The 17,250-nt window shown below is 37.0% G+C and overlaps 1 protein-coding gene and 1 long non-coding RNA gene across 4 annotated transcripts in view; both read left to right on the forward strand.

Annotated features, from left to right (window-relative positions):
• LOC144215285 (uncharacterized) overlaps positions 1 to 6,254 on the forward strand; it is a 111,215-nt gene extending 104,961 nt beyond the window's left edge. Inside the window, exons 5-6 of the long non-coding RNA XR_013330382.1 lie at positions 5,945 to 6,024; positions 6,106 to 6,254. This is a non-coding gene — a long non-coding RNA (uncharacterized LOC144215285). The remainder of the gene's footprint in view (positions 1 to 5,944; positions 6,025 to 6,105) is intronic.
• Positions 6,255 to 15,377: 9,123 nt separating this feature from the next.
• epha10 (EPH receptor A10) overlaps positions 15,378 to 17,250 on the forward strand; it is a 117,480-nt gene continuing 115,607 nt past the window's right edge. For all 3 annotated transcript variants that reach the window (XM_077743242.1, XM_077743243.1, XM_077743244.1), the window contains exon 1: positions 15,378 to 15,553. In XM_077743242.1, coding sequence (XP_077599368.1) covers positions 15,475 to 15,553 — 79 coding nt within the window. In that variant the 5' untranslated portion in view covers positions 15,378 to 15,474. The remainder of the gene's footprint in view (positions 15,554 to 17,250) is intronic.

Genomic DNA, 17,250 nt, shown 5'->3' on the forward strand with positions numbered 1-17,250 from the left:
GTGGGAAGGTTTTAACAGTTGGGGTTTAAAGCAGATATGGTTTGTCTATCAGTGTCAGTTGGCAGTTTAAACAGTAAAAATGAAATTTAAAAATGTGTTTTTAAGTTGATGTTGTTGCAGTTTTATCCATTATTTGTTATTGGTCAAGTTGATTGTTAGTCACATTTTTTTACAGTTTAACGTTTTCTTTTTTTTCTTTGTACTTTTTGCTCATATTTGATTTTAATTAGCCAGAATTGTGTAGTAGTTTTTGTGTTCTTTTGTGGCCCAAATAGTCATACTACAGGAATTTGAAAATTATTTTTTTTAATTTTGAAGTATGTTATTCTAGTTTTTGTTATTATTGTTCAAGTTAATAATCTTCAAAGCACCACTGTTAATTTTAAGTAAGAGTTTCAACGGCAACATGACCAAATTACCATGAAGAACACAAGTTTTTATTATTTTTTTATTCTTTACCAGAGTTTAAATTAACTTTTTACTTTTCCCAATTCTCATCGTAAATAACCTTATTTGTTTTTTCATTTTTCATCAATAAAATATACATATAGCAGCAGTATCATTTAACAAAGTTCCAATTTGGCAATATTACAAGATTGTGACCTTACTACAATGGATTATCTTGACTCACAACATAGTCCTATTACTATAGAATACTATAGAATACTATAGAATTATTTTACCATCTGTACATGACCTGAGTTTATTTGAGTATCCCAATTCCCACACGTGTAGGGCATCACAATACTTTGAAACCTGTCAGTATACTTAAATGTTCTATTAAATTGGTAGGAAAATAATAGTCATTTGTCTGGTCAAAAAAACAAAAAATCTGTTGAAGATCTGTTGAAACGCGTTGAGTTCAGCACCCACGAAGGTCACGGGTTACTTGCAAAGCTGGTGCCGCGGGGACGGCGAGTAGAATCGAAACAAATAATCAAAGTGACACAAGCATTGGAGCATATCTCTCATTTTAATGAAGCCACTCCAGTAAAACAGCGGGGGTGCCGGAGCAGCTGACACCCCTGCAGGCAGAGCACCCACTGTGAGACTAGCCTGGTCAGACCGTTGGACTCGACCCGACTGAGTTGTAGAAGCCCATCATATAAAAGCAAACAAAAACTATTGGCTGGACACTAGAATTTAATTGAGGTAACCCTTTGCAAGTGACCCCAAGTGATTGAAAACAGTCCCAAAATCGATAGAAAGTGTAAGAAATGAACAAGAAATAATCTGGTGTTGCTTCAAAATCACCATGAAGTGGCCCGTAAAAAGAAAAGCGACCCGGAAAAATGAGAATTAGCAGGAGGTTACCTAGAATAAAAATGACCTGACCTAGAATTGCCTAAAAATCAAAAGGAATTGACCTAGAATTGCCTAAAAATCAAAAGGAATTGACCTAGAATTGCCCAAAAATGAAAATGAATTGACCTAGAATTGCCCCAAAATAAAAATTGATCTAGAATTGCCCAAAAATGAAAAGGAATTGACCTAGAATTGCCCAAAAATGAAAAGGAATTGACCTAGAATTGCCCCAAAATGAAAAAGAATTGACCTAGAATTGCCCCAAAATAAAAATTGATCTAGAATTGCCCAAAAAATCAAAAGGAATTGACCTAGAATCGCCACAAAATCAACCGTAATTGACCCATTTTTCTACCACAAATTCCTCCAGAAATGACATTTCCTATCTTCAGGTGTTTCTCTCCTAAGGATAATGACACTTGCATCAGAATTTTAAGCACTTCCAAATGGATGGCAAGTACGACAAGCCTAACGGTCGTCCAGTAATGTCAGGTATCTGAATCCCTGACTGAACTGCCTCCATTTTATGTAAACAAGACTCACTGATTGGCCCGGTGTCCCCCATCGCAAGAAATCACGCATGATTAGAACAGATGTTACACACTCGTCATCCGCTCATGGGTAATTGTCAGTCAGCTTCCTTGAATGCTTTCTTTCTCGTTCCCTGCTGTGGACTGCAATGCCATATTTTTAGACTGCAAAAATAAATAGTTTGCTATCCCAAACCCAGACTCCTTCTCTCCTGCCCAGCAAATAGTTTTTAATAATATATACATTCCTCCCAGAGGCACTTTTTTTGCTGTATTTTTTTTCTAATCAAACACTGCAAATACAAACTTTGAGTAAGAGATGCAGGCGAGGATAACAAGGCGCAACCATGCATTCTAATTTACATCAACAAATTCATTTGCATTTACAAATCCTTTATTGCCATTTTACCCCCCACTGAAATATTCTTTTATCTTCTTCCTTTTACAAATTTTCTGTCCAATCATCTTTGTCAATGATTTAAAAATGGTGCCCAGATCAATGTACTCCAAAGTACTCCTCCCTATGTGTGAACTGCATTCGAATGTACTGAAATGCTATCCAAATCCAGCTAGATGTTCCCAAATACACCCTAAAAGTAACTGAAATATTCTTTAATCTACTTTATTCCCTCTCTATTTATTCTAAGGACATAGTCTCTTATCTGTGACCTTATTAATTATTTCAGTTTTCCCAAATATGCCCAAAGCGTCACCTAAAATCTTATGCAATACATATTCCATTAATAATCTAAATATCCCTAGAAGTATTCATTGACTCTCTTAAGCGTGATTTACTTTTAATCTACTGAAATACTTCCTCAAAATAATCCAAGTACTCCTAGAATTACTCAAATTCTCATAAAAATGGCCTAAACACTTCCTAAAAATCATCTACCGTATTTTCACGACTATAAGGCGCACTTAAAAGCCTTAAATTTTCTCCAAAATCGACAGGGCGCCTTTATTTATGGAAACAAAATTAAAATGTGTCATTTGTTGAGGGTGCGCCTTATAATGCAGTGCACCTTATAGTTGTGAAAATACAGTAAATACTCTCATATCTACTGAAACACTCCCTAAAAGAAAACTATTTTAGTAATGTACTGATATAATTTGGTGTGTATTGTACCATTATCAACATTTTTAAGACTAAATTAGTGCTGACCCACCAATTTGTGTGAGGGTGCATCCTGGCCAGAGGAAGATCAAAATTAATTATATAGCTAATTCTCTGCTTTGATGGCACTAGACGTCTAATAGTTATAAATTCACAGGGATTATTGTAGTTTTGCATTGGCAGTAATAGACGTCCAAACCTTATGGACGGACCGAGGTCATCACATTACTACAATGTGAGAGTTTCTTTTTGTCACTGATGATTAAAAACGAACTTTCTACTAAACTTTGTCACAAAGGGTCATCTGAGAAAAGATTTCTAACTATAGAAATAAAAGCCATAACAATGTTCACCTCTTTGCCCTCTTCAAAAGGTCTATGTTGTAAAGAATGAATTTTCCCTGTACATTTTTTTTTTTAATTCAGTGAGCCCTGTTCTTCGGGGTGGCTAATTAAATACCTGTCTTATGAGCCCTGATTATGGTAATCAAGTGCCAAGCAGGCGGGTCTCTGTAGATCAGACTCTGGATGTCCTTGTGATTAGAACTGTAGCAGAGTTGGAGGAAAACCAGGGAGCAGCTCATTAGTAGGTCTAAATGTAGTCGCGGCGCTTGGGGGAGAGGCTCACATGATCACTCCTGGGAGAGCACAAAAAGGGAAATATTGAGGTTTGTGCTTACGTCTTAGTTTAGGAAAGAAGAGTAAGCAGACACATTTGTGTGGGCAGGTCAAAAGGTGAAAAATAATGGATGATCTCTTTTAACTAGGTGTGGGCTCCAATGCATTTGTCAAATGTTTACAACCTGATTGGCAATTTCTGAATTAGTATCATTAGTATATAATCAATCTTTATATAAGAATGTATTTTTGCAGGTTTAAGAATGTTTTGGTCATATTTAATGAGTGTGTTTAAATAACTTTTATAGGTATGAGTGTTTTGGTTATTTTAAGGGGATATTTTAGGAAAGTTCAAATGTATTGAATTGAATGGAATGGTTTTATTGTCATTATACAAGTATAATGATATTTTAAGCTTTACCACAAAGTGCATAAATAACAACGATAAACAAGCAGACAAAGAAATAATATTTAAATAAAAAGTATTTAGGTCACCTAGGTGTATTTGGGTAAATATAGAAATGTTCTGCTTACTTTTAGGAGATATTTAAGTGCAGGTCATTTTTAGACTGTGCACACATATATAAGCACATATATACATACAAATATATATATATATATATATATATATATATATATATATATATATATATATATATATATATATATATATATATATATATATATATATATATATATATATATATATATATATATATATATATATATATATATATATATATATATATATATATATATATATATATATATATATATATTCATGCATACGGTAGGTCCCTGTTTTACTACAGATCATTTAGGAGTATCTAAGTATATCTAGAAGTAATTATGATAAGATTTTAAAGTATTTTTATAGTGACCTCAGTGAGTTCCAAGCTTCTTGTATGGCATTTACTTTTATTTTTCTCTGGTTGCTCCAATTGTGCCCTAAAAAAAAAAAAACATAAATAAAAACAACTACATGCAGCGCAGGCTGGCTGAGCTCTCTAAATTGCCGCTTGGTATGACTGTGAGCGTGCATGGTTGTCCTTTGTTTTCTTGTGCCCTGCGATTGGCTGCCACCCAATTCAGGGTGTCCTCCGCCTGCTGCCCATAGTTGACTGGGATAAGCTCCAGCACCCGCACATTGTCAGCTCTCCAAGTTTGAATACATTAGACGCCTATCTAAAGTAAAAATTCAGCATTTTTGACGCTTATCCGAACATCTTGTCGAGCGCAACAGTCCCCACGTAGCACAATGTCGGCTTTGTGTGCGCTGCCTGGCTGCTGATCTCTATTTGACATCATATTGAATTTGGCTGGGTTGAAGACGAGCTGTTTGCCGAAGCTAATTTACCTGGGGTAGACCTCACCCCGGGCCGGGGAGGGGCCGATAATTAAAACGGTCGGCTACCGCGGGGATAAAATATTCATGGCAGATTACTTGCAGTTCCTTCTCAAACATCCCCACATTGGCGTCCCGTGTGCGGCGTGATGGGAAATTCAACTTTTGCGCCTGTTTGTGATGGTCTCCACCCTCGCCCGACCCGTTACGTAAAGCCATCACATGCTGTGGGAGGTATTTAGGTCAGTGCCGGGCTCGAGATGGGATGAAAGATGGGAAGTCAGTGTGGGAGACAGACAGAGAGGGAAATAATGACATTGACAGCCCCCGTGAGGTGATGTCAGCATGCTGTCCTCTCCTGTTGATGGATGACAAATGCTCAGCATCCATGTAGATGACTGCCATGTTGCACATCTCACTTAGGGAGCCTCCACTGACAACTTGTCTGCTGTTTCACAGATTTACCAAGTTCACAGTTACCTCCCCTAATTGTTCCATTTTTAGAATTGCGCATTAACAGTAAAGCCACCAAAGATGACAAAGTATTGGACCTACTAAAATGGATATTAAAGTATAATATGGTGGAACAAAGTAGTTTCTTGTCTGTACTATGAATGGCCCTTTTTTCATAAGTTGTTTTGGTATGACTTATGACATTTATTTATATATATTTATATGTATAGGCTATAGTTATCCATATGCTACCTTAACAGGTGTCTATTTTGTCTTTTGTTCCCAATTTTACTAATACTAATACATAAAATACATATAATGTTTGTTCTTGGTTTCTGATAATTAAAAAAGTGCCCCCTAAATATGTGACCTATATCACAATTTCATTTTTTAAGACTGAATTTTCACTACTAAAAGACAGATACAAATTCCCTTCCATGAATTTGGTACCTGTACAATTTTCCCCTATCTTTGATTGGCATATTCCTACAAAATAATGTTCACTCCTGTTTAATACAATCCACCATTTGAATTTTAATCCTCAAAACCTTCTGCTATATATTTTTCCCCATTCTAGGTTCTAACAAGAATTCCTCATCCCACATCTAAACATCTACTGGAAAAAAACCACAAGATTACCTATTCCCAAATTTACCAGTAGGTACTTCATCAAATAACGTCCGTACTTCACTTTTTCAAGATATCAAGTATTTTGTGACCTCACTCTCACCCTTTCAGCTTTGTAGTGGAGCTGAATAAAACACCCAAAGACCTGCAGAGGATTGGTTTTCACGTCATTCTACCTCCGGGGCGACCAGGAGAAGGATGCTAGGGCGAGGGTCTTTGACTAAAAGTGCGTGGCAGCCAGGTAGGAGAGCGGCACGAGGTGGAGGTGAGGGTGCTTGACATGCTGATAGGCAGAGATAAGCATTTTTCTGCCGCTGTGTTGCTAGGTGAGCCAATGACCTCTCTGGCTCGTTGATTATAGTGTTTGGCCGCACCGTTATCTCTCCACTGCAGAGGGAAGTGCGCACTGTCTGGAATATGAAACTCTTGTCAGGGTGGCAAAATGGAGAGCTGCGCGTCTTTACAGCTTATTTGAAACCCGCGAAGGGATGGCGACGCGTTTGGTGCGTATCGTTGCCACATGAGGTCAGCTCGTGGGGGTGGGTGGGGGATTAAATATAGCATTGAGGGTGAATCCATTATTCATGGGTCCATTTTCACATGCCGCAGTCATGCCACTCAACTCTCAGTGGGGTGTGCATGCAATTAGATCGCACTTTGTTGGCATGGGTGGTGATAGACGTCCAATTGTTGGAATGGATTGGACACCTATTGACGGCAATGGTAGTCAGTTAGAAGACATGAAGTGAGGTTTTGTGTTGAATGTTGTATTTCTTCAACATGTTTTAATGAATAGCTGCGATTTAACTACCATATTTTCATGAATATAAGGCGCACTGCATTATAAGGCGCACCCTCAATGAATGACATTTCTTTTCAAATATAAAGCGCACTGGATTATAAGGTGCCCTGTCTATTTTGGAGAAAATGTAAGACTTAAGTGCACCTTATAGTCGTGAAAATACGGTACTTAGTTTTCTTTCAAAAAAATTGGAGATTAAGATAAAGAATATCTTAATTTAATATCTTGAAATCTCTAAAAAATACCTTTAAATGATTCAATTACCAAAATAGCAATTGATTAAGATGATAAATCGATTATTATAGATTGTTTAATTGCATTCAGCAGCATTAATATTGACGTAATCTTCTTCTTTCTTGCTTCAAATGTGTCTTTAGTCCATTTTAAATCACTCCCATGAAATAAATTCATGAAAATGTAAGCCATTTAAAACATACCTCAAGTCCTTTCAACACTTTTCTTTTCTTAATACAAATTATTCATTATTTTAATGCATTTCAGTCCATTTACAATTCAGTTAACAGTCCATAATGCATGTTGCAATGACGTCGCCCTTTAGATGAGCTAAAACAAAGGATGAAATGGCGCATTCTATTCAGGCATGTGCGTGTTATCGACTCATACTAACATGGCGGTATCGAAACAAAGACGTCCATTTATATCACAGGCAGGCACGGTTTCATCTGCGGTTGGACCTGAAGCGTGCGATGGCGCTCATACGTGTCTCAAAACTAGGCCAGTTTTTGCACGCGGTGATGGCGTGAGTCTTTTTCTATCCTTCGTCTAACACTGGAGATTACTCCAGTTTACCCCCACTCAACATATGGGGGTCAACCGGGTGCGCTGGCACCGACCGGTAGAGACGTGGCAACCTCAACCAGCCCCCATTCGACAACGCTTTTAGGTTGCCAACTTCCTCTTAAGCCAGCAGTGGGACAGGGAGCTCAAGTTGGGGGGAGGTTTGGGGGACGCCCAGCGTGTGAAAGCGACAACAAAAAGGCCGGATTGGCAATAACCAGGATTTACAGATGAAATGGAAGGAGAAAAGAGAGATGCTAAATGATGGAGATTGGAAGCAAAAGAGAGGATTGAGGGGATAAATCGGGGGGATGTGTTTTCCTGAGTGGAAGCTCAAGGGGATGGAATAGGGAGATTTTGCTCATTTTAGTAGTTCATTATGTGGGTGTTACTGTATCGCAATGATAAAAGACTTCATTCTGTGTAAGATAAAAGTTTGAAGGGGGGAAAACATGAGGAAGGAAAAGGGACTGAGAAATAGAATAGCAACGACTGCAAGAGGGAAAATATATTAATATATTATATTAAATTAGAATTGTGTTGGATTTTTAGTCTTCTGTCAATGGCAGTGAAACATGTTTATTAAATGCCAGCCTTCACAGTTGAAATGGATTTGTTGCTATCAGCAACAACACAATGGTGAAGTATAACAATATTATAAGATATATTGATTTTTGCATTTAAAAAATGAAAAGTAGAGTTTGAGCGTAAGTGAATTATGTGCTGTGTGTTATTAATTGTAATTAAATTTGCTAATTGCTCGACAGCAGTAATATGTCTTAATTTGTACTACAAAAACAAACTTTGGCGAACAAAGATAAAATCACATATATTATTATTATTATTATAAAAGAAATACTTCAAGCTAAATTCTGAAATTCTAAATCGGCCTGGCGGGCGAGTGGTTAGTGCGTTGGATTCAAAGTTTTAGGGTCGAGGATTCGATTCCAGGTTGGTCCAAACTGTGTAGAGTTTGTAGGTTCTTACTGGGCTTGGGTGGGTTTTCTCTGGGTACTCTGGTTTCCTCCCACATTCCAAAAAACATGCAGGGTAGTCAGGTTGAACACTCTAAATTGCCCCTTTCCATGATTGGCTGTCTTTTGTCTCCTTCTGCCCTGTGATTGGCCGGACACCGATTTTGGGTATCTCCCCCCCCCCCCCCCCCCTTGCGCCTGTAGTTAGCTGAGATAGGCTCCAGCACCCCCTCATATATGGATAAGAAGTTCCAAAAATGAATGAATGAAGGAAAATTGTATTTTCCTTCATTGATTAGAAATACTATTTGAGTGGATCCCTCTAGTGTCGGAGCTGAAAAATGCCACAGAATGTAGGTTCAAATGAAGATTCTTATGTGGGCCATTTTTTGGCTATCCTTGTTTTAACATATTGAGGGCTAAGGTGGCCAAATTAATGAGAGCCTGCAAGACAACGTGAGTTTTGACAGATGGCCGCCACTGTAAAAGGGTGCCGCGCAACAGACGCTTCTTTCCCCACAGGAGATACCGTGACCACACAAAGTGAGGTATGTGACAAGCTCTATATACGTGGAGATATAGAAGCGCATTAATCACTGCATCCCTTCGACAGCCACTTGAAATTACACCTTGTACAGCCAAAATACTGCCAGCTTTCTGTAATCTTTGGCCACAATCACAGATGAAACCCTGCTGTAATCTGGTCAGAGCGAGAGCAGAGGGACTGACAAATCATATTAGCAACGCTGACTCACCGTTGTTTTGTTACTGTTTTCTGTCTTTTTCCAAAGCCCACAGAATGAAGATTCATGTTTTGACCTTTGTCGGGAGTGTTTATGTGATAGTCAGGCAGATTTGGAGTGGGAAAGAATGTTCAATTAAGGAGGTTTAGACCCAAGAGTGGATTTAGAGATTTCTTTTTCAGGTTTTAGGTTGTTTTATGGAATTATTTTAGCAATTATTTTGATAGTCGACTTATTTAGAGGCATTGTTGATCTAAAAAATAAAATTTAATGCTGGGTTCTCCCAGTCTAGTGCATGTAATGGCATCTAAAAAGTATTTTTCCATTAGATTTTTTATTATTATAATTTTTTCCTTTTTAAATTTGAACAAAAAAATATATTTTTTTAAATAAGTAGCTATCTAGTAGTAGTACTGATAAGAAAATACGTCATAAATATTGTCATATTTTTGTGTCAAGTAAAAAAATAATGTATACTATCTATACAAATGAACTAAATAATAAAAAGTAAATGTATCCCAAAGCCAAACAGTCACATTTCATCCTATTTAAGCTTCATCAAATTATTTCCTTTGCCTTTTTATGCAATCGAGATTTCCAGTAATGATGATTTTACCGAGTTATCAAGAGCGAGAGAACCGAATGTTCATATCTGCTGAGGTTGATTATGTGGAGGGTCAGCGAGTCGATTACTTGCACGTCTCTATGACTACAGAGAACAGAGAATTATGTGCTGTAATTGCAGCACATGAGATATTATTAAACTTGCCTTGATTTGAGGACACCTAATCGAATCAGAGCAGCTTTGTGGCCTCTGTTCCCGGCTTCAAAATGCTGCCAACCCTCCCTTTCCACATGGATCAGACGTCTAATACCGTCTATGGAAGCCCATGACAAGAATTTTGGGTCAATAGTTGAAAAATTTAGGCCTTTGGCTTTCCTTTTTGTGATTTTGAGATGATTTCTAAGACTACAAGATTACAACTTCAATGACTTTGGGTCTTATTCTGTTGATTTTGAGGCTTTTTGTGTCATTTCATTGTTAATTTGGGGTCACTTCCAGTTGATTTTGGGTCCTGTCAAAATCAATTACTGTTATAGGGTCACTTTTTGGTAATTTGGGGCAACTTCTGTTTAATTCCTGATGGTTTTGAAAATTGATTTTTTTGGACACTTGCTGTTAATTTTGATAAAATTTATAATAGTTTCTAATCTTTTTTTAAATTACATTTTAATATTTCTTAATACATTTCTTTTTACTTTCTTTGTACTTTATACTTTTTACTTTAATGATGAGCGATGAGTATGATAATACTTTAGTCCTTTTTTTTGTTTATGTTTCATATGTACTGTTAACGGATGCACTTTTTTATATGTATCATATCTTGTGCTGATCCGGCCAATCTGTCAAATTTTCAAAGTCAATGTGGCCCCCCGGGCCCAAAAGTTTGCCCACCCCTGAGTTATATGGTCACTACATGAGTGAAAAATATGGCTAAATCCTTTTTTTCGGGATAATATAATCACATATAGGAAATAACATTTTCCATCACGGCAGACCTGGTAACGACTCAAGTACTTTCTAATAATCCTACCATTTGAAGTGTTTTCCTCTTGCTAAGTGTGAAATCCAGAAGAGGAAATGTCAACATCCGTTAGCTCCACTTGTCAACGTCAAGCATGCGTGCTGACGCCGCTCAATTTTGCTGGGACAACAGCTCCTATTTACATAATTGATTAGCGCTCCCGCTTCCGGAGGAGCAAACACGGCCGCGATGACATTTGTTCTCGCGAGCCGTCTGCGAGATTGGCAAACGGTGATGTCAGGTGATCGGGCTAAAGGAGATGAAGAGCTGAGTATATGTAAATCATAAGTGGAATATTCATGTTCTCCTATTGGGGTCCTTCACTCTGGGATCTCTCCAGGCAGGCCAATGAGAAATTGTTCCTCAAACTTTCTCTGAACTTCCTCTAGCCTCCGACGCCATTAAATATGTAATACCATGCTGCATGAAACTAGATTGGGGATCGGGTCGCAGATGAATCATTTTTTCTCATTTGCAGATCCTGTTTAAAGGTGTCGAACGGTGCTGCTTTAGAATAGAAGCGCTTGTTTGTTAACCGTGAAAAATAAGCCGAAAAATTACATTTTCTCTGACCCAAGTGTCATGTATTTTTATGCAAAAAGCTAGTGAATCAACAAAATGCGCTTATGGAAATGTAAGCTAACACACTTTGTTTACAGCGTCTCTAATTAAGCTCAGTGAAGACAGATGTACTCTGCATAATACATACAGGCACGCACATGTGCAAATATACATAGAAAATCAGAAGCATTTTCAGTGTGTACACACACACCAATGCATATGTTCTGGTGTATCATTTTGACTCTTTTCTTCAAGAGTCCTTCGATTTCGATTGTCGTCATGATGAGAAACCAGCTGTTGATGAATGGAGATGGTACGGAAGTGGTTGGCTAAGTTTGCAATTGTCGCTTTCAAAACATACTTGGGATGCTTTCTAGTACTCTGTGTATTTTGATGAAAATAGACGTCCAATTCTTTTGAACTAGAGAGTCAATTTCTGTCAATGGCAGCTGGAAAAGCACCAATAAGAAAACAATCAGGAACAAAAACGGTGCTTTTTAGAAAACAAGTGAACAAAAGATGAAATATAAATTACAGTCCACAAAAAAAGAAATCACAAAAGTCAAATCAATGCCGCTGTTTTGAGTGACTTTTTAGTTTTCTATGACTCCCAATTTTCCTTTCTATGACTCGTAAGTAGAATTTTGTGACTCAGTTGTGACTTGTTTTCTGGCAGTTGTGATTTATTTTGTCTCATCTGCTTTCTTAAATTGTTATTTCTTTCTTCTTGTTAGTGTTCTATTTTCTATTGTGAGTATGGCCCGTAAGAATCAACATTTGAAAATAGGAATTGTTTATGGCTCTCTCTTTCAAAAAGGTTCCTGACCCCTGCACTAGAGGCTTACCACAAAACTGAATATATTTTATAACAACATATTTTCCTTTTTAGGTTGGTGAAAGTGACTCCTGAAATTTGTCCGACCTTGATAACCCCCAACTAATTTCCTCACATGGACTCATTAAGGCTAATTTCCCTATTGGCTCTTTACATTTCACCAGCACACATGACCGTTTCTCAAAATCCAAATGACTGCAAACAAATCAACTTTATTTTCTATCCCATTTGATAAGACAAATTTGAATCTGCCATGGTCACTCAATTATATAAGTATGATTTATCAAACCAAGCATAAAGGTTATGCTCTCATTTGAATTAACAAAGCTAAATACGGCTTGTGAAAATCCAATCACACATCACAAACGTCCATGATAAAAAATAGCAATTATGCTCATGAAAACAATGCTGCCACTTCTATTGTGGAGGCGTATTTGTAACCTCATTTGACTATTAAATGTTGCTGTGCCTTGTAGCTAATTATGCTATAAAGCCAATGAGAATTCACTGCAAACCCAAAGGAGTAAAGCCCCGTCCTCTTTCTCTCTCTCATGCCAATTTAAAACACTCTGTTTCTATTATTATCATACAGGCAAGGGACCTTTTGTGTGTATCTGTATCATCAAATGTACGTTATAGTATGCAAGTAGGCGTTCATGTCTTCCCAAAGTCACATTAACACCTTTTTAGTTAGAATTCCCTTTTGGGAGAAGCAGTTCTGGTAGAATTCAGGCGGGAGCTGAAAGGGACGTGTTCCGAAACACCGTCAGCTTCAACTTTTCACCTTCCGCTTCCTACCACCGTGCTGCTTTTTAGTCCTTCAACCCTTAAATCCCAAAAGGTGTCCGATTGTCTTGACGGTGACATTTCTGTGCCGAATGTGTGGCGGTGGGAGAAATAGAATAGTAGACCAAGTAAAAAAACAAAAAAGAAAGTGGATTGAATGGACTATTTCTTTCATTTACTGCCAGGTTCAGGTTTAAGTGCTTTTTTTGTTGTTGAATAGAATGTGTAAGGGTTTGTTAGCAAAAGAAGAAAATAACAATGATTAAAAAAAATCATTGACATTTATTGATGTCAGTGACAACCATTGCTTTTTATTTAATTTCTTTATTTTTCTGCATTTTTGTTTGTATTTTCTTGTATTCAGGATTATTTAAGTAAATAGTGAGGTGATTCAATTTTGGGGTCATGGGGTCAAAGGTCACAGGAGTTTGTTTGTGTTCATGAACATGAAAATTCAACAAAGAAGGAAGGGATTATTATACAAATTAAATCATAAATTTGTAATTGGAAACAAAAGAGCTTATTTCAATGTAGGGTCATGAGGTCAAAGGTCAAAAAACATTGTGTTCACAGTGACCCAGAAAGTAATCTAATGGTTTATTATTTATATTGAAGCATGTTTGTAATATGAATTAAAAAAAGATTATTTGATTTTAGGCTCATAAGTTTAAAAGTCTATGATTGGCTGACAATTCGTTTTACAAAATTGGCCGGGATGGACTCTAGCACCCCTTTCTTTGTTCTTGAGTTATCTTGAACATGAATATATTGACATACAGAACCCAATAGAAAACCTACACCCTCATCAACATTTAAAATAGATTTACCAAAGTCTTCTTCTCCATTCACATTCTAATTTCCATCTTTGACATTGATCCACTCAGGTTTTTCAGATGACTTGTGTGAGTAATCAATTCACAGCAAAGTTGTGAGCTATGTTTTTTTGCCAGTTGAGTCAGCAGCTATGACAGCCAAAGACAGAGTGGTCGACCTGGAAATGGAGATGCATGATGCAAACCTTTGAAAACGCAGTTGCCATCTCTTTAATTGTCTCCATATTTTCCCGATTATGAAAGAGTACTGGCAAAGCCCAGAGGGTCACTCGATAATATTTTGTTTGCTTTGGGGAATATGCCAAACATGCCTTCTCACTTTAAAGAGTATTGGGTCAATATTCACTTGAGGATGGGAGGAGTCCCATCACATGAATGGAATTTGTGGGTTTGTGTTGATGCTGTTGTTGGATTGATTTTAAAAGTTTGTTAGTAGATGGAGTATAAATCAATTGGAAACCATTTTGAAGTGGAATGCCAGAAAATGTTGCGATGAAAAATAACATTTATGCGAGAAGAATTGCGGATGACTTGAAATTTTATTGTCAATGTAAAATGGACTTGGAGGGAAAATAGTCACATTTCTGCTTGGAAATTCATCGACAGCCCGTTAAATTCATTTGATTTTAATTTATATTTACTCTAATTTGAATATATTTCACCATTTATGTATTCATTTCAATTGAAATTTATTTCATATTGCATATATTTGAGTTTTTATTGAATGTATATATTTTATCAGGCCCCTTTAGTCATTTTAATACATATTTCCATATTCACTTATGTCTTTTTTCAAATGTTTTTTTAATTTATATATTTGTTTTGGGCACTTGTGCTTCTCGATACACGATTACCACAACCAGACTTGATAGTTATCGGCAAATAAAAATACTTCAGAATTTTAACTCATTTTTTGCCAAAGACAGCGATGGAGGTCCAATCCATTTTCACTGGAAGGGACAAATGGACAAATGGAATGTTATGTTACATCCTTTTCCATGAAAACAAAATAGATTTGACCTCCATAGACGTTAATGGCAACAATCAGTTAAGAAAAATGAGGCCAAACTAATGAATGCTTCTGTTGCCATAGACGACAATAGACATTTTGACTTCACTAGAGTGGTCAAATCAACATTGTTTTGCTCACCCTCCCACTCTAAACAAATTGGACATCTATCACTGTCAATGGCAGGCAATTGGCTATCGAAAAATCCATGTCTAGATGCAATTTTCTCTCTGGTTTATCCTCATTTAAATACTTGATCCTCTTTCAATAGCAACTGATGACTTTATTTCAGTATCATCACCAAACACTCCCGCTGTGCACCGTTGTGTGAACACCTGGCGAAATCATACCGCTGCTCTCTGATTGGCTCGCATTTCCCGTCATTTCCACTGAAGCCCCACCCCCGAGGTATCAAATAGTCAGCCTGTCCACTTTACCGGAGCACTTTTTTTGCGCACACGAGCGAGCGTGAGTGCGCCTCCGCGGCGGAGCTTTACGCGCAGGCAGCCCGGAGAGAAATGACAAGAACCTCGCGGATCTGGCCAGAAAAAACATGGATCTCCTTAAAACGATGATTCCGCTGCTTTGGATGTTATTGCTGAATCATTTTGGAGGCTTTCAAGCGGAGGAAGGTAGGCAGACTTATTAGAATTGTTTGGATCATGTGCAACCAATAGACGCTTGTTGGTCGGGAGAAATCAGGTGCATCTAATGAGGAAATGCAGTGTTTTTTTCTCCCATGTCAACATACTTTTCATGGCAGAAGAATGCATGATGTTTTGCACATGTTTTTGCGTCTAAGTGAGTTTTTCAGTTATTTTGGTGTAGCAAATTTCTTCTCATTCAGATTATGTGATTTGATTTAGTCCAAGCATCCTCACGCAACTGGTTTCTTTGTCTTTTGGCTTCCTTTACTTGCTCAATGCTCGTTTGTTCCTTTTTTATTTCTTAAATACTTTAAAGTACTTTCCAAGTGTCTTGTGATGATAGTAGTGTTGCAGCAATTGCATTTGTTTGGCTTCTTATTTGCTATAATGTGACATTTCTATGTTTGTAAACATGCATTTTTACTAGCAATACTAATTTAAGGTATATTGGAATGTATTTTCTCTTATTAGACTGTTTCACTTATTGTTTGCCATTGACAGCACTAGATGTCCAATTCAATGAAAGACTATCCTTCGCTGCCAGGCTGCCTCTTCAAATGGAGAGGACATGGTCTAGTGGTAAATTAATTGATGGGAGAGTGTGTTTTGATCATTAGATTTAGATTAATTGCCGTGATCAGTGCTGGGTGTCCAATCCATTGTGTAGGAGGTGTGGCAGCGATGGAATTGAATTGATTTAAAAATATATTAAGAAAATATCCTGTCTTTTTTATGAAAAAACAAAATCAAACTAATATTTTTTGTGCAATTTGTGATGAAAAATGACTATTGTGTTTTTTTTTCGAGTTGAAAATATTGCAAACACACATGAATAACTTCATTCTATAATTCTCTTTTTAAAATGAAACATATTATTTCTGTAATTTATGAAAAAAGTACACTTTCTTTGTTCATTTCAGACTTAGCAAAACGGCCATGTTGATGGCGGCGAGGGTCCCAGAAAAGTCAATGCATTGACTTTAGAATGAAGTCATAAAGATCTTATTCTACAATCCATTTCTCATAGAATATTTTGTCAATGTTAACTTATGGGCTAAATTGACATTGCTATTGACAGGCATGCGACATCCCGTCTATTCAAAATCTATTTTACTGCTGTATTTATACCGATACTAACTCTGGCATCCTCACGGCAGTGTTTTCAGTAGTGTAGCGTGCTTTTTGTGGTTGATTGCCCATCGGATGTAGGGACGGTAGGAGAGATTTCCGCTGAAATTTAAATGCAAAATGCATCTTGTTTGGCCCGTTTCAGTGTTTACAGCTAACAAGGTGATGAGTTAGGTACCTAATTTATGGTTGCAACCACTTTAAAGGTTGTGAAGCGTGATGGTTTAAGACCTTCAGGCTTGGCAGGCACAGTTGACTGGATTTTGGTCTCAGCCATGCTGAACATTACAGTACAAATCAGAAATACCCTTTTTTCTCTTGTATGTTTGTGTGGGTCTCTAAAAGAACTGATTTTGAAACTCTTTGGAACCTTTATTTGTATATTTTTGTATATGTGTGTGTATATGTGTATATTTGTGTATATATTTTGTGTGTATATATATGTATATGTGTATATATCTGTGTGTATATATATGTATATATGTGTATATATTTTGTGTGTATATATATGTATGTGTATATATTTTGTGTATATATATGTATATTTGTGTATA

Source organism: Stigmatopora nigra, chromosome 21 (assembly GCF_051989575.1).
Source record: "Stigmatopora nigra isolate UIUO_SnigA chromosome 21, RoL_Snig_1.1, whole genome shotgun sequence".
Taxonomy (NCBI): domain Eukaryota; kingdom Metazoa; phylum Chordata; class Actinopteri; order Syngnathiformes; family Syngnathidae; genus Stigmatopora; species Stigmatopora nigra.